At 48.9% G+C, this 13,609-nt stretch overlaps 1 protein-coding gene across 7 annotated transcripts in view; it reads left to right on the top strand.

The window, feature by feature from the left end:
• Positions 1-13,609, top strand: part of DENND4A (DENN domain containing 4A) — a 135,697-nt gene that overhangs the window by 82,880 nt on the left and 39,208 nt on the right. For all 7 annotated transcript variants that reach the window (XM_033919966.1, XM_033919967.1, XM_033919960.1 and 4 more), the window contains 2 exons: positions 7,245-7,394; positions 9,213-10,273. In XM_033919966.1, the coding sequence (XP_033775857.1) occupies positions 7,245-7,394; positions 9,213-10,273 (1,211 nt within the window). The remainder of the gene's footprint in view (positions 1-7,244; positions 7,395-9,212; positions 10,274-13,609) is intronic.

Raw genomic sequence — 13,609 nt, 5'->3', positions numbered from 1 at the left:
AGACAGAGGTAGAGATAGAGGTAGAAATGAATATTCCAACAAGATGGCAGCCAGTTAGGTCATCTTCTGTGCTGTCTCCCTTGTCCTGCTTTTGTTTTTGTTTTATTTTGCCTTTGTTGATTTTTCTTTTAAATTTCTTTTTTGTTGGTTTTTTGTTCTGTCTCTGCTGTTTTCATTAAGTGTCAAATCTATTATAGATACCTATTCAGTTAATTACTTTTTTTTTTGCTCTTCCACTATATGTGAGGCACCCATTCTACAGAATGTATGTGTTTTACAAACTCAGTCTCAGATTTTTCTTTTTACTTAACATTACAAAGAAACGTTAGTCCCCTCTACACAGTGGCATTAGCTGGGGAGGATGGTGCCTGGGGCAGTAGCAGCTGGCATCACCGAGCTGCATACACCCCTGCTCTTCCCCACTGCTTGAGCGCCACCCCTTGCATTGCTCTTGAAATGTTCACTGCCCTGGGCAGCATCTTTCACCTGCTGCATGCGTCAGTCTCAGCTCCCTTCTGATGTCACATCCTGTGACTGTGATGTCGAAAGGGAGCCAAGGCCAGCACGATAAGTCAGGTGGAAGATGCTGCTTGTTCTGACGAATGTTTCAAGAAGTATGCCGGGGGTGGGGGGGGGGGGCGGAGACGAGGCAAAGAGGCAGCATCCCCTGGACGATCTCTCCCCTGCTTCTGTGCCATTACCTTTACACAAGCACCAGGTTGCGAATGACTTATGGGGGGGGTTGCTACTTGTGCAGCAGTTTCTTGGCAGACTAAGCAGGGTGCCTTTGATATTGTCTTCCCCGATCACATTCATATTTAATGCAAACATTCTCGGTAGACCGTTAGGCAAAGCTGTTGTACATGGCTCTCCCTTTACACCTGGTTGTATGCATAAAAAAAGGAAAGACGATTCAGAAACTTAAAAAAGAGATAAATACAAATATGTACCACACTGCTTGAAATTATTGAGCTAGGACATTCCACTGCTGCTGAAATACATTTAAAATAAATATAAATTTGCTTTTCTCATTTGTCAAGTAAACCATTTTAATAGTAGAGTACTTCTACATAGAAATAAAATATACATTGAAATACATCTTGTCAAATATGATTTGCAGATTCTTAGATTTGATTTAATACACTTTTATAAATGTACTTTTACTTTTTTTGGGGTGGAGGGGGGCGGTGACAAATGAAGGTATGAAGCCCAATTGGAACCCATTCCAGCCATGGCATACTAAGGGGAGATATTAAGATTCCAATAATTATCATTTACAGTTGCTGTTCACTTCCTCTTTTCTGATCATAGGACCCAGATTGTGAAAGTCTGTTAAGCAGCTGTTAAGCTCAGGGTGGGCTGTAACCATTTTGGGGAGTCTCTGGGTTCCCTAATGTTGACCTACTTATACCTAGGCCAAGTAGGGGAGCCCTGGATCAGAAACATAATTCTGCCAGGATCAGCAGGTGCACCATCAGACATCTTAGTTACATAGATTTATGGTCCTGATGCATAACTGCCTTTATCCCAGGACAAGCAGGCAGATATTCTTGACTGATGGGTGACGGCACCGACGGAGCCCCGGTACGGACACTTTTAGAGTGATTGCACTCTAAGAACTTGGAAAGTTCTAGAGACCGCACCGCGCATGCGCGAGTGCCTTCCCGCCCGACCCCGACGCGCGGTCCCTCAGTTTCTTAGTTTCCGCGGAGCTAAGAAGTCGCATTTTCAACGGCTGTTGAAAAATTTTTTTTCATTCGCCGTCCCGCTCGCGTAAACTTTTTCGGGTTCTTTTTACCCTTCCCTTTTTCTTTAAAAAAAAAAAAAAATAATAATAATTTCTCTTGTTTTGTCGAGTTTTCTTTATTTGACCCGGCGGGGCCTACTGCCATTATCGAGGCCTCGGCCTTCGATTTGGCAGAAGCCGTTTTTCCGTTCATGCCCCCTCAGCCCGGGTTCAAGAAGTGCCAGCGGTGTGCACGGCCTATATCCCTAACAGACCCGCACAACTGGTGCCTTCAGTGTCTGGGTCCAGAACATCAGGCCTCTACCTGCACCCGCTGTGCCACTTTGAAAAAACGGACTCTCAAGAATCGAGAGATACAGCAGAGACTGCTTTTCGGCACCGACATGTCCGATCCCGCGTCTTCGGCGCCGGTCTCGGTACCTGTTTCGTCGGCACCCACCTCATCGACGCCACGCGATACCGCGTCGGCATCGCAGCATGCAGGTAAGCCGGCTAAGAAGCCTTCCCCGCTGGAACGTCCTCCGGTCTCCATTGCAGAGAGTCCAATCCTGCCGACCGTGAGGCGCCAGCGGAAGCGCTCCGCCCCTATTGAGGTGAATCCCTCGACATCGGGCTCCTCATCTCCAGGGCGTCGAGCGGCACCGCAGGTACCGCAGAAGAAAAAAGCGGTACCGGTGCCCTCCCTTGATGACCGCATTGCGGCCATCTTGCAGGTGCAGCTGAAGGAACAGCTCAAACAACATCTTCCAGCTCTCCTGACACCGAGCCCTCCGGTATCGGTCCCCACTGAGCAACCGGTACCGATCGTGGAACAGTCCGTATTGTCACCATCCACTCCTTCGGTACCGGTACACTTGGCCTCATCGGCATCGATGCCTGTCCTCGCACCGGAGCCCAGGTCTCATCATCAATCGGTACAGACATCGGCTCCGGTGCGACCGATAACATCGCCCGGTACCGCGTCGGTGAGGTCGGGTAAGTCGGTACAGAAGTCCCGACACCGAGAACCATCCACTCCTGAGTCTCGGGACCGTGGTCCCCATGTTCGAGACCCAGATCTGTGGGGCGACTCTGAAGAACCTCTTCAGTCAGAAGGTGAGTGTTCATCAGAGGAAGACGAGCCTGTTCTGCAGGATATTTCCACCAAACCTGATTCCACCTCTTTCTCTTCTTTTTTAAGAGATATGTGTGAATCTCTTTCCATTCCTTTGGAGGCTGAGTCTAAAAAGTCCAAAGCTTTTTTGGACGCTCTTGATTTTGACCAGCCTCCAAAGGAATTCTTGAAACTCCCTTTACATGACATCCTTAGGGAGACCTTTTACAAGAATCTGGAGACTCCTCTTACTATCCCGGGAGCTCCCCGCAAATTGGATTCCCTTTATAAAGTAATCCCTATTCCTGGTTTCGATAAACCGCAACTCTCTCATGAGTCTCTTCTTGTAGAATCCACCCTCAAGAAGTCCTTAGGAGCTAGTGTCTATGCCTCTGTCCCTCCTGGCAGAGAGGGTAAAGCCATGGACAAATTCGGTAAGCGACTTTACCAGAATGCAATGCTTGCTAATCGTTCTGGTAACTATGCTTTTCATTTTTCGTTTTATTTAAAGCATCTCCTTACCACCATGGCTTCCTTTGAGCAGTACCTTCCTGTAGGGAATCGTGAGGCTTTCCATCAGTGCTCTTCAGCTCTTTTCCAGCTCAGAAAATTCATGGTAAGGTCTATATATGACACTTTTGAGCTTACCTCGAGAGCAACAGCCATATCTGTAGCCATGCGCCGTTTGGCTTGGCTCAGAGTCTCTGAGCTTGATGTTAATCATCAAGACCGGTTGGCTAATGCCCCATGTTTAGGGGATGAGCTGTTCGGAGATTCTATGGACTCAACAACCCAGAAGCTCTCGGCTCATGAAACCCGCTGGGATACCCTTCTTAAGACTAAGAAGAAACCTCCACCTTCACGGCCATTCAGACAGCAAACGGCCTATCAGCGGCGTTTTGTGGCTCGCCCCTTGCAGCCTTCCACTCAGCAACCTAGGAGGCAGCGGCAACAGCAGCGGCAAACACCTAGGCCTCAGCAGCAACAACCAGCTAAGCAGCCTCCTCCACAAAAGTCGACTCAGCCCTTTTGACTTGATACTCGAGGGCATAGCCAGCGTTCAACCATCTCCTCTCCTCCCTCAACCGATAGGAGGACGACTGTCTTTCTTTCTCAGCCGGTGGGAAGTTATCACTTCGGACCAGTGGGTCCTCAACATCATCCGCCACGGCTACTCTCTCAACTTTCACACCCTTCCGGGCCAAAGTCTACCAAAAGAGTCTGCTTTGCACACTCCTCAATCTGCCCTCCTTTGTCAGGAGGTTCAGTCCCTCCTGCTTCTGAACGCCATAGAGGAAGTTCCTCTGGACCAAAGAGGGCAAGGATTCTACTCCCGGTATTTTCTAGTACCCAAGAAAACAGGAGACCTCAGACCTATTCTAGATCTGCGAGATCTCAACAAATGTTTGGTCAAAGAAAAATTCAAGATGCTATCTCTAGCTACGCTTTATCCTCTCCTCGATCACAACGACTGGCTATGCTCTCTCGATCTCAAAGAGGCCTACACTCACATTCCAATTCATCCGGCCTCCAGACAGTACCTTCGTTTCATGATCAATCACTGTCATTACCAATACAGAGTGCTCCCCTTCGGTCTCGCCTCCTCTCCAAGAGTGTTCACAAAATGTCTGGTAGTGGTAGCAGCGTTTCTACGCTCCCACCACCTTCAGGTTTTTCCCTACCTGGACGATTGGTTAATCAAGGCCATTTCATCTCAGACTGTTCTTCTGGCCACCAACCAGACCATCTTTTTTCTACAACTACTGGGGTTCGAAATCAATATACCCAAGTCTCACCTTCTGCCTACACAGAGACTTCAATTCATTGGAGCGGTACTGGACACGGTCCAGATGAGAGCCTTCTTGCCGGACAACCGTCTTCACAACCTCCAATCGCTCTGTCAGCAAGTGCTGTCCCAGCACTCCATTTCTGCAAAGCAGATGATGATTGTCTTGGGTCACATGGCCTCCACAGTTCATGTCACACCCCTGGCACGGCTTCACCTGCGCACTCCTCAATGGACCCTGGCTCTCCAGTGGTCTCAAGCGACAGACTCTTGCTCACGACACATATCTGTGACATCGTCTCTTCGTCAGTCTCTGCAATGGTGGTTGATATCCTCAAATCTCTCCAGGGGCCTTCTGTTCCATCTGCCTCCTCATCATCTGGTCATCACCACCGACGCCTCCCCTTATGCATGGGGAGCTCATCTGAACGAGTTCCAGACTCAGGGCCTTTGGACTCCTCAGGAAAAGAAGCATCACATCAATTTCCTGGAACTCAGGGCAATGTTCTATGCCCTCAAGGCCTTCCAACACCTTCTATTTCCTCAAGTCCTTCTAATTTGCACAGACAACCAGGTGGCTATGTACTACATCAACAAGCAAGGGGGAACGGGCTCTCGCCTCTTATGCCAGGAAGCCCAGAGAATCTGGTCTTGGGCGTCCTCGCACCACTTATTCCTGAAAGCGATTTATATTCAGGGAGAACAGAACTTCTTAGCGGACAAGCTCAGCAGAGTTCTTCAACCCCACGAATGGACTCTCGACCCATCGACTCTACAGTCCATCTTTGCACAATGGGGCACTCCTCAGGTGGACCTTTTTGCAGCTCCTCACAATCATCAGTTGCCCCTATTCTGCTCCAGACTTTACTCTCCTCACCGTCTGGCAGCGGATGCGTTTCTTCTGGATTGGTCCAATCTATTCCTTTATGCTTTCCCTCCTCTGCCTCTCATGCTTCGGACCTTGTTCAAACTGAAGAGGGAACGAGCCACCATGATCCTGATTGCTCCACGGTGGCCCAGACAGCATTGGTTCTCCCTTCTACTTCAACTCAGTTCCAGGGATCCATTTCTACTTCCTCTGTTTCCATCTCTGCTTACACAGGATCAGGAAACCCTCCTCCATCCCAACCTGCAGTCTCTACACCTGACAGCTTGGTATCTCTCGGGCTGACTTCAGCTGATCTTTTGTTATCTCAGCCTGTTCGCTCCATCCTAGACGCCTCCAGGAAGCCAGCCACTCTACAATGTTACCATCAAAAGTGGACGAGATTTTCTTCTTGGTGCCTCCTACATCATCATGACCCCAAGTCTCTTACAGTAGAACCTCTATTGGATTATCTACTTTCTCTGTCTACTTCTGGTCTCAAGTCTACTTCCATCAGAGTTCATCTCAGTGCCATTACGGCCTTTCATGAGCCGGTCCAGGGGAAACTCCTTTCAGCTCATCCCCTGGTCTCCAGATTCATGCGAGGTCTTTTCAATCTGAAACCACCTCTCAAAGCACCTCCGGTGATCTGGGATCTGAACGTGGTTCTTTCCGTCTTGATGAAGCCTCCATTTGAACCCTTGGCTACTGCCTCTTTCAAGTTTCTCACTTGGAAGGTACTTTTTCTTATTGCTCTCACCTCTGCCAGGAGGGTCAGTGAGCTCCATGCACTAGTTTCTGATCCACCTTTCACTGTCTTTCATCACGACAAGGTGGTTCTACGTACACATCCAAAGTTTCTCCCTAAGGTTGTTTCTGAGTTCCATCTCAACCAATCTATTGTACTACCTGTTTTTTTCCCTAAACCTCACTCTCATTCCGGGGAACAGGCTCTTCATACCTTGGACTGTAAGCGGGCTTTAGCTTACTATTTAGACCGTACTAAGCCCCACAGATCATCCCCCCAACTTTTTCTGTCCTTTGATCCTAATAAATTGGGACGTCCTGTTTCTAAGCGTACGCTATCTAATTGGCTTGCTGCGTGCATTTCATTCTGCTATGCTCAGTCCGGACTGACACTGGAAGGTTCTGTCACGGCACATAGAATTAGAGCTATGGCAGCATCTGTAGCTTTCCTCCGTTCCACACCCATTGAGGAAATCTGCAAAGCTGCTACGTGGTCCTCAGTCCATACTTTTACATCTCATTATTGTCTGGATACTTTCTCCAGACGGGATGGACATTTCGGCCAATCTGTTTTGCAAAATTTGTTTTCCTAATGGCCAACCTTCCCTCCATCCCTCTCTTTGTTAGCTTAGAGGTCACCCATCAGTCAAGAATATGCTGCCTGCTTGTCCTGGGATAAAGCACAGTTACTTACCGTAACAGGTGTTATCCAGGGACAGCAGGCAGATATTCTTGCGTCCCACCCACCTCCCCGGGTTGGCTTCTTAGCTGGCTTATCTTAACTGAGGGACCGCGCGTCGGGGTCGGGCGGGAAGGCACTCGCGCATGCGCGGTGCGGTCTCTAGAACTTTCCAAGTTCTTAGAGTGCAATCACTCTAAAAGTGTCCGTACCGGGGCTCCGTCGGTGCCGTCACCCATCAGTCAAGAATATCTGCCTGCTGTCCCTGGATAACACCTGTTACGGTAAGTAACTGTGCTTTCCCTTTTTTCTTATGTTTACATACAGTATCAGAGATAGAGAGCACTAAAGGAAGTGAGGACTGTCTTCCCCAGCTGGTTTATAAGAGTTCAAATAGTGTGAACTCCTCTTCAGATTTCCTGCCACTCAGTGGTGCTGCTGGAAATTCAGTGACAATCTCAGATGATGATCGTACTGGTAAGTTGATGTTTACCCAGAATTATTTTGCTATTGTGATACTGTCTGATAAAAAAATCAGATAAACAGATTCATAATATCTGACCCCTCTGCTTCTCCTTGATCATAAGAATAGCCATCCTGGGTCAAACCAATGAAGTTCCTAGCAGAAACTCAAATACTGTAGTTGAAATCAATAGATCATAGGGTCACACTAAAACATACAATCGCTGTCTCACAAAGTTGAAACCATCACAGACCAAGAAAGAGGGGGAGCAAAAAGCACTCCAAATTAATTCTTAAAAATATGCAGTAAAATATAACACACTCTGTAGAAGTCTTTTGAAGGGAAGGGCATCAGACTAGCTACATTGGATCTCTTATAACACTCAGCTATTTCAGATCCTGACTTAGTATTTATAGCTTATAATCACTTGTCCTAACCCTCCTGGTCCAAACACATCTGTGTATCCACAAGCTCATTATTTTATTTAATGTTTAACTCCAATCAATGAAGCAAGTGGCAATCACTCATCACTTACCTTTTTTCTTGGTTTCTGGTAGAAACTCAAATAGTAGTAGGATTTCATGTTACAAATACCAGGGCAAGCAGTGGTTTCCCCAAGACTATGGACTTTTCCTCCAAGAACTTGTCCATATGCTAATCAGTATTACCACATATTTTGGCCATGAGTTCCCGAGCTTCACCATTCTCGTGTTTCCACCTCCTCCCTAGCCGGCTGCTTCCCTTTAACATATCTGAAGAACGGTTTGAAATTTTGTGCTTCCCTGGCTAGCCTCTTTTCATACTCTCTTTTGGCTTTTCGAACCACATGGTGACATTCTTTTTGATACTTCCTGTGCTCTTTCCAGTTCCCCTCAGTTTTGTCCTTTTTCCATTTCCTGAATGAATTTTTCTTATTGCCTATCGCTTCCTTCACTTTTTTAGTAATCCACGACGGGTCTTTTGTTCGACTCCTTTTGCACCCCTTTCTGAATTTGGGGATATACAGATTTAGCACCTCGCTCACCGTGTCCTTGAAAAAAGACCAGGCATGTTCTACCGTTTGCCATTTTCTGGACATTTTCCTAAGTTTCTTCCTTACCATTTCCCTCATTGCTTCGTAGTTGCCTTTCCTGAAGTTAAAAGTTGTCGCTATGGTTCTCTTTCCTTTCGGTTTTCCTACCTCAACCTTGAACTTGATCATATTATGATCGCTGTTTCCCAACGGTCCCACTACTTCCACTTCTTTTGCAGGTCTCCTTAACCCATTTAGGATTAGATCCAGATTGGCATTTCCTCTCGTTGGTTCTCTAACAAGCTGTTCCATGAAGCAATCTTGTGTAGCCTCCAGGAATTCTGTCTCCCTAGCGCATCTTGAGCTTCCAAGACTCCAGTCTATCCCAGGGTAGTTGAAGTGTTACCGTTTTTGCATTCTCGCTTCATCTCAGCTTCCATTTCTTTATCGATATCTCCGGTTTGCTCGGGTGGACGATAGTATAGGCCCACCTTTATTTCATATTTTAGATATCTGTTTTTCTAAAATGTATATTTGTGCTGCACATCACCGACACATAAAGCATCCATTTCACCATGTATTGTAGAACAAGATCTTTTTCTAAGGTAGCAGCAGATTTTTGCAGGTACTTGTGACCTGGATTGGCCATTGTTGGAAACAGGATATTGGGTTTGATGGACCTTTGGTCTGTCCCAGTACGGCGATGCTTATGTTCTTACTTCAGACATCCTGATTTTGGAGGTTCTTTGGAAAATGCCACTATCAGTGTTTTATTTAATTACATATCCTAATTGGCTGGTCTTTTTTGCTCGTTTCTCAGGAAGTTCGGTGGGACTGATGTTTGCATCATCATTTCATAATGGTACCAGTGAAGCAGGCACTCTTCAAAGCCAAAGTTTACGAAAGCGACAAAAAAGCGCAGTGGAGCCCAGCCAGAAGCAGCAGATAGTCTTGAACTGCAGGAGTCGGCATCATAGTGGAAATGCCGTGATGGGACTTTTGATAAATGGAATTCATCAGGAAACCAGCTCGGAAATGGTTAAAAAGTTGGGAGATGATGCAAAAATTCTCTCCAGCTTGTTCCAGAAAAGCATAAGACCGACCACTCTAAATATCAGAAAGAGTTCCCCAAGAAGAAAGAGCGAGAGTCTTGAGAAGGAGTCAAGTGATGAGGATGGGAACAAGGCAGAGTCACCTGTCATATTTGACCTGGAAGACCTGGATGAGCCTATGACGCCAGTTTATTCAGCAGCTCACAGGCTACAGCAGAGCAGCAGCAACAGTTTTGCTGTTACGCTGGTGCAGAAAACAGATGTTGAGACTGGATTTGACCCGTTATCATTGCTGGCTGCTGAGAGAGAGCAGCAAGAAGATGAAGAGGGGGAGGAGGAGGAGGAAGAGGAGGATGTTCTGATGCCATCTGTGCGACGGGACTTGGCAGAGGAAATTGAGACCTACATGAACAATATGAGCAGCCCCTTAATTAGCAGGACCCCCAGCATTGACTTTCAAAGAGCATGTGATGAGAAAGCTCTTAGCAAGAGTTCACCTATAGTTCACTCCTGTCGGAGATCCAGCCTCCCCCCAAGTTCCCCCAAACCAGTAGCATTTCCCAAATCTAAGACTTGCCACGCGAAGCATGTTGAGAAGGCTAGGGATCGACTGTGGTCCTCAGCATCCTGTTCTCCAAACAGCCCACAAAGAGAAGTGCCGCAGAACCCAGATGGATCTTTGTCTCCTGTGTCTCCCTCTTCATTTAATTTAGATATGTTGACACCCACGTTTGATGTCCTCAAGAGTAGTATGTTTTCTGCTGGTAAAGGCGTTGCCAAAAAGGCCAGCAGTTGGTATTCAAAGTTCACCAGCATGTATGCGATAAAGGTGAGCTGTTGCCCATTATGGATGACTTTCTTATAGATTATTTAAAACAAAAAACAAACTAATAGTGCATTAATTTTTTAGTCTTTCCACTTCTGGGCACTAGAGAATAACACGGGAACAAATTTTTCCCTGTTCCTGCAGGAACTCAATTTCCCCATCCTGTCCCCACAAGTTTTGTCGCTGTCCCTGTCCCTGCTCCATTCCTATAAGCTCTGCCTTAACTGCACAATCCTCAAACACGTAGGATTTTCAAGTGTTTGAGGCTTGTGCAGATGAGGACGGAGCTTGCAGGGATGTGCCAGGGACAGGGAAAGAACTGGACAGGATGGGAAAATGAGTTCCCGTGGGGACGTGGAAAAATTTGTCCCTGTGGACACTATAAACTTTGCTTCATCAGTTTCTTAAAAACATTTGTGATATTTTTAAAAGTAAATCATTTTCTTCTTACTCCTGAGTATAGTTGGAGAGCCGGTTGGAGAAGGGCTTCCTCTTCCTTGGCTACTGTAGATTTTTCCCTGTCAATTGTTAATGCATTGTAAGGTGCTATTATGTTCGGTTTAGTTTATTATCATCTGTTCTTTAGCACTCTCCAGACCAGTAGAGGTTAACTTTACGAATGGGTATATATCTAATCATGACCAGCAGGTGGAGACTGAAAACAAAACTTTGGGACAGTATATACTATCCTCCCTTCTCTATTTCCCTCAGTCTGTCTTCTTTCAGTCTCCAGCAGGTGTTGAGTGATCTGTACCCATCTCCCTTGGTAGGGCTGTTGGAATTTGTTTAGGGGTTTATTGTCCCTGTTTTTAGCCGGACGGAGCTTGGACGGACTCTGTTTGGGGGTTCGTCCGACCTCGGGGGTGTCAAACCCGGCGGGTCACGAGCGGGGTCCCTCCCCCCACTTCCTCCACCTCCCCACATTTTTTTAGAGGAGCCTCAGCAGTAAGCCTTGCCCCCTAAGTCAAGCAAGGCATATTGCTTCGAGAGCCTGTGGAGTCTGTTCTGTAAAAAAAAAAAAAAAAAAAAAAAAATCCTGAGGTAGTGCTGGTCTGAAGGGTTGTTTCCCTTTAAGAAAACTGTATTTTACTGTATTTTTTCATGTAACCAGCACTTTTTTATAGCTAGGTCGCGTCTGGAGCAATTGTGCCCTTCTCCGGGGGAGTAGGCCACAATTTTAGTCCAGCCGCGAGGCACTCGCGGCCGGCCTGAACTCGGCGGTTTGGGTCGGTGAGGTGGTGGAGCTCCGTCGGCAGCGGCTGCAGGCGCCCAGAGCTCCCCGCCGATGGTGCCTCGCGAGTCGGCTTGGAGCAGTGGGGAAGCCCGGTCTTCCACAACCGCCCACGGAGGGATTCCCCGAAGGATTCCCTCTCAGCTGATTTTTTGACAGCTGATGCCGACTTGCCTGTCTTAGCGGCTGGGACTGTTCAGTCTTCTCAGCCGCTACAGGCCATGGAGGGAGCATTTTTGGCGGGAACTTCGCCATTTTCTTTGTCTGGCCCCTCCATTTTGTCTGCAACCTCAGGTGACCTTCCCCCTGTATGGCGAACACAGGGGCAGGTTTCAGCTTGGACCCCTGCTGGGGCAGGGAGTCCCTGGGGACCCCCAGGGGTTTTTTGCCCCCAATTTATTTTCTTTCTTTGTGCGGACTTTTGGGGGTCCCACGTGCGCCTGGGGGGTTTCGGGGGGGGGTTTCCCTCCGCGCCCCCTATGGCTTTGCCTCCCTCTTTTCGTTTGGCGTCCCCTCTTCCTCCTCCCTCATCCAAGCGCCCGCGGGGGGGCTTGGATTGCGAATTGGTGGGCGGAGGAGCGTGTTGGCCTGGTTGAGGACCTGGCTGCTTTGGCGGGCTTCCAGGATCCTCTAGAGGGGACGCCTGTTGGCAGCGGGGCGGCGGGTTTCCCGTCTTCCAGAGCAGATGCGTCCGTGGTGCGCTTTTTTATTCAGAGGGATGAGCTTTTAGACCTGTGTAGCAGGTCTCCTTGGTGCTGCATTTTTGCAGTGGCGCCGCCGGAGACCCCGCGTATGGGGGCCCCTCTGCTTCAGGGGGTCTGTCCTGGTTCCCGCTCTTTTCCTGTGCGTCAGGATTTGCGGGATTTTGTGTTGGCGCAGTGGCCTATGGGCGCAGTTTCGTTTGGTGTGCGCCTTGGCTCTTGGGTATCCCGTCCCGGAGGGAGGTAGGGCTACCTTAATTTCGCCAATGGGGAACGCGGTGGTCTCGGCACTTCCTAAGCGGCATACCGTGCCTGTTATGGACGGTTCTGCTCTTAGGGTCTCGGAGGCGCGTGCGTTAGAGACTCTTCTTAAGTATGATTTTGATGTCTCTGCCTTTGGGGTCCAGGCGGCTGTTTGTGGGGAGCTAGTCGCTCGCGCCGTGTTTCGGTGGGCTGAGCGTGTCCTGGATCGGGAGTCTGATGACTGGTCTCTAGTGGATCAGGAGGTAGCGAAGATTGCGATGGCTGCCTCGTTCCTCTCAGATGCTCTTTATGACTTGGTGCGGATTTCGGCTAAGTCTATGGCATGGCCGCGCGGCGTATTTTGTGGCTGCGCGCTTGGGCGGCGGATTCTGCGTCCAAAGCTAAGTTTACTAAAGTTCCCTTTAGGGGGTCTTTTTGTTTGGAGAGGAATTAGATGAGTTGATTCAGACTCTGACGGACTCGAAGGTGCCCCGTCTGCCTGAGGACCGTGCCCGCCCTGCGTCTAGGTGTGGGGCTGCCCGGGGGCGTTTGCGGGAATTTCGCAAGTATCGCCCGGGGCGTGGGGCTGCTTCTTTCCCGGCTCAGGGTTTTTCCCGGGGTCGGTTCTTCCAGCGCATGCAGCCCTTTCGGGGGGCCCGTCGGGGGGCAGGGAATCCCTCCGCCGGTTCCCCCGCTTCCCGTCCTGCGCAATGACTCCTTGCCGGCGCCCCCTTTGGTTCCGGTGGGGGCCCGGCTGCGCAAATTTTTCCCCAAATGGGCCGAGATCGCGTCCGATCAGTGGGTCCTTGAGGTGGTGCGGGACGGTTACGCTCTGGAGTTTACCCGCTCTCTGCCGGACCTTTTCCTCGCTTCTCCATGTCAGACTCCATGGAAGACGCAGGCTTTTCGTCAGACCCTTCAGCGTTTGCTAGATCTCGAGGCAGTGGTGCCGGTGTCCCCTACGGAGTGGGGCACCGGCAGGTACTCCATTTACTTTGTGGTGGCCATAAAGGAGGGGACCTTTCGGCCCATCCTGGATGTCTCTCGATCTGACGGAGGCCTACTTGCAGGTTCCAATTCGGGCCTCTCATCAGCACTTCCTTCGCTTTGCGATCTTGGGGCGGCACTTTCAGTTCTGTGCGCTTCCCTTTGGTCTGGCCACGG

Source organism: Geotrypetes seraphini, chromosome 14, assembly GCF_902459505.1.
Source record: "Geotrypetes seraphini chromosome 14, aGeoSer1.1, whole genome shotgun sequence".
NCBI classification, from domain to species: domain Eukaryota; kingdom Metazoa; phylum Chordata; class Amphibia; order Gymnophiona; family Dermophiidae; genus Geotrypetes; species Geotrypetes seraphini.
The sequence above is the reverse complement of the archived record's forward strand: the minus strand, read 5'-3'. Positions and strand labels throughout refer to the sequence as shown.